The 1,003-nt window shown below is 52.9% G+C and overlaps 1 protein-coding gene across 1 annotated transcript; it reads right to left on the bottom strand.

The window, feature by feature from the left end:
* Window positions 1–53: 53 nt before the first annotated feature.
* On the bottom strand, window positions 54–927 carry LOC114354958 (microbial collagenase-like; the record flags this gene model as incomplete). The annotated part of the gene is made up of 1 exon (XM_028307579.1): window positions 54–927. A coding segment is annotated over one exon (874 nt), but the record flags the coding sequence as incomplete, so codon positions are not given.
* Window positions 928–1,003: the final 76 nt, after the last annotated feature.

The following is a 1,003-nucleotide window of genomic DNA, read 5'->3' as shown; positions in this document are numbered from 1 at the left end:
GCTCAGGACCTGCGCTTCTAACTGGGTGGCAAAACCGCAAATATTAAACTCACTGCAGTAGCCGTAGTAGTCGGCGCTGCTGGCGGCTTTTAACCAAATGTTGCTACCGCTGCCATTCATACTGTAAGTGCTTAAAATTTGACGCACTTCATTTTTCACTGTCGGGTGAATGGCGGCCTGCGGATATTGTAAAAAGCGGGCTAATTCAGCGGCGGCATTTTCCTGCAAAAAGGCCGCTTCGGTGCCCAGCATCCAGCTGCTGCGGGCAAAACTGCCTAAGCGGCTGATTAACGTGGTATCGCTGGCGGTGGCAGTTTTAAAGGCATCCACCTGATGGCCGCGAAACAGAATGGTAAAGATCTGGTTGACCGCGCCGCGCATGTTAAAGCTGCTGGCATAACTTTGGTTCCAGCGCTGTAACCACTCTTTTACCACATATAAATAGCGGGCATTTTCGCCGGCGCTGTCAACCAGCGTCAGTGCATCCTGAATATTGGCGCCGTTGACTTCAGAGTTTTGATAAAACGCCGGGTTGGCAAAGAGGTTATCCAGCGCGCTGCGCACCGCAGTGCCTACCCAGCTTGGGTAAGCAGGGATTTTGCTTGGGTTGTAGTACTGCACGTAATAACCGGCGCGCAGGAAGTAATAGAGCTTACCCAGCGTGACTTCGCTGCCGCTGGCATTGTAGCTACTGGCCAGTGTGGCAGTGGCATTGGCGACCGCCTGCATATTATTGGCGCTGAAGGCGGCTATTGCAGTGGCATTGCCACTAAAGAGGTCATTGATACATTCGTTCGGGCTGCTAAGGATATGATCAACCAGCGCCTGGCCGGTTTTATTGCCATAGCCACTCAGCAGGCTGTCGCAATTGGCGGCTGCGGCCACTTGCAGCGAGCGGGCTGCCTGCAGTTCCGTGACGTCGTTGTGCTGCAGATGTTGTTGGCTATGCAGTAAAAATGCTTGATCTTCTTGCAGTTTTTGTTTTAACAGCGCAGCTGGCAGC

Source organism: Ostrinia furnacalis, unplaced genomic scaffold (genome assembly GCF_004193835.3).
Source record: "Ostrinia furnacalis isolate ACB-3 unplaced genomic scaffold, ASM419383v2 OfSCF2286, whole genome shotgun sequence".
Taxonomy (NCBI): Eukaryota; Metazoa; Arthropoda; class Insecta; order Lepidoptera; family Crambidae; genus Ostrinia; species Ostrinia furnacalis.
This window is presented reverse-complemented; position numbering and strand designations above follow the sequence as displayed.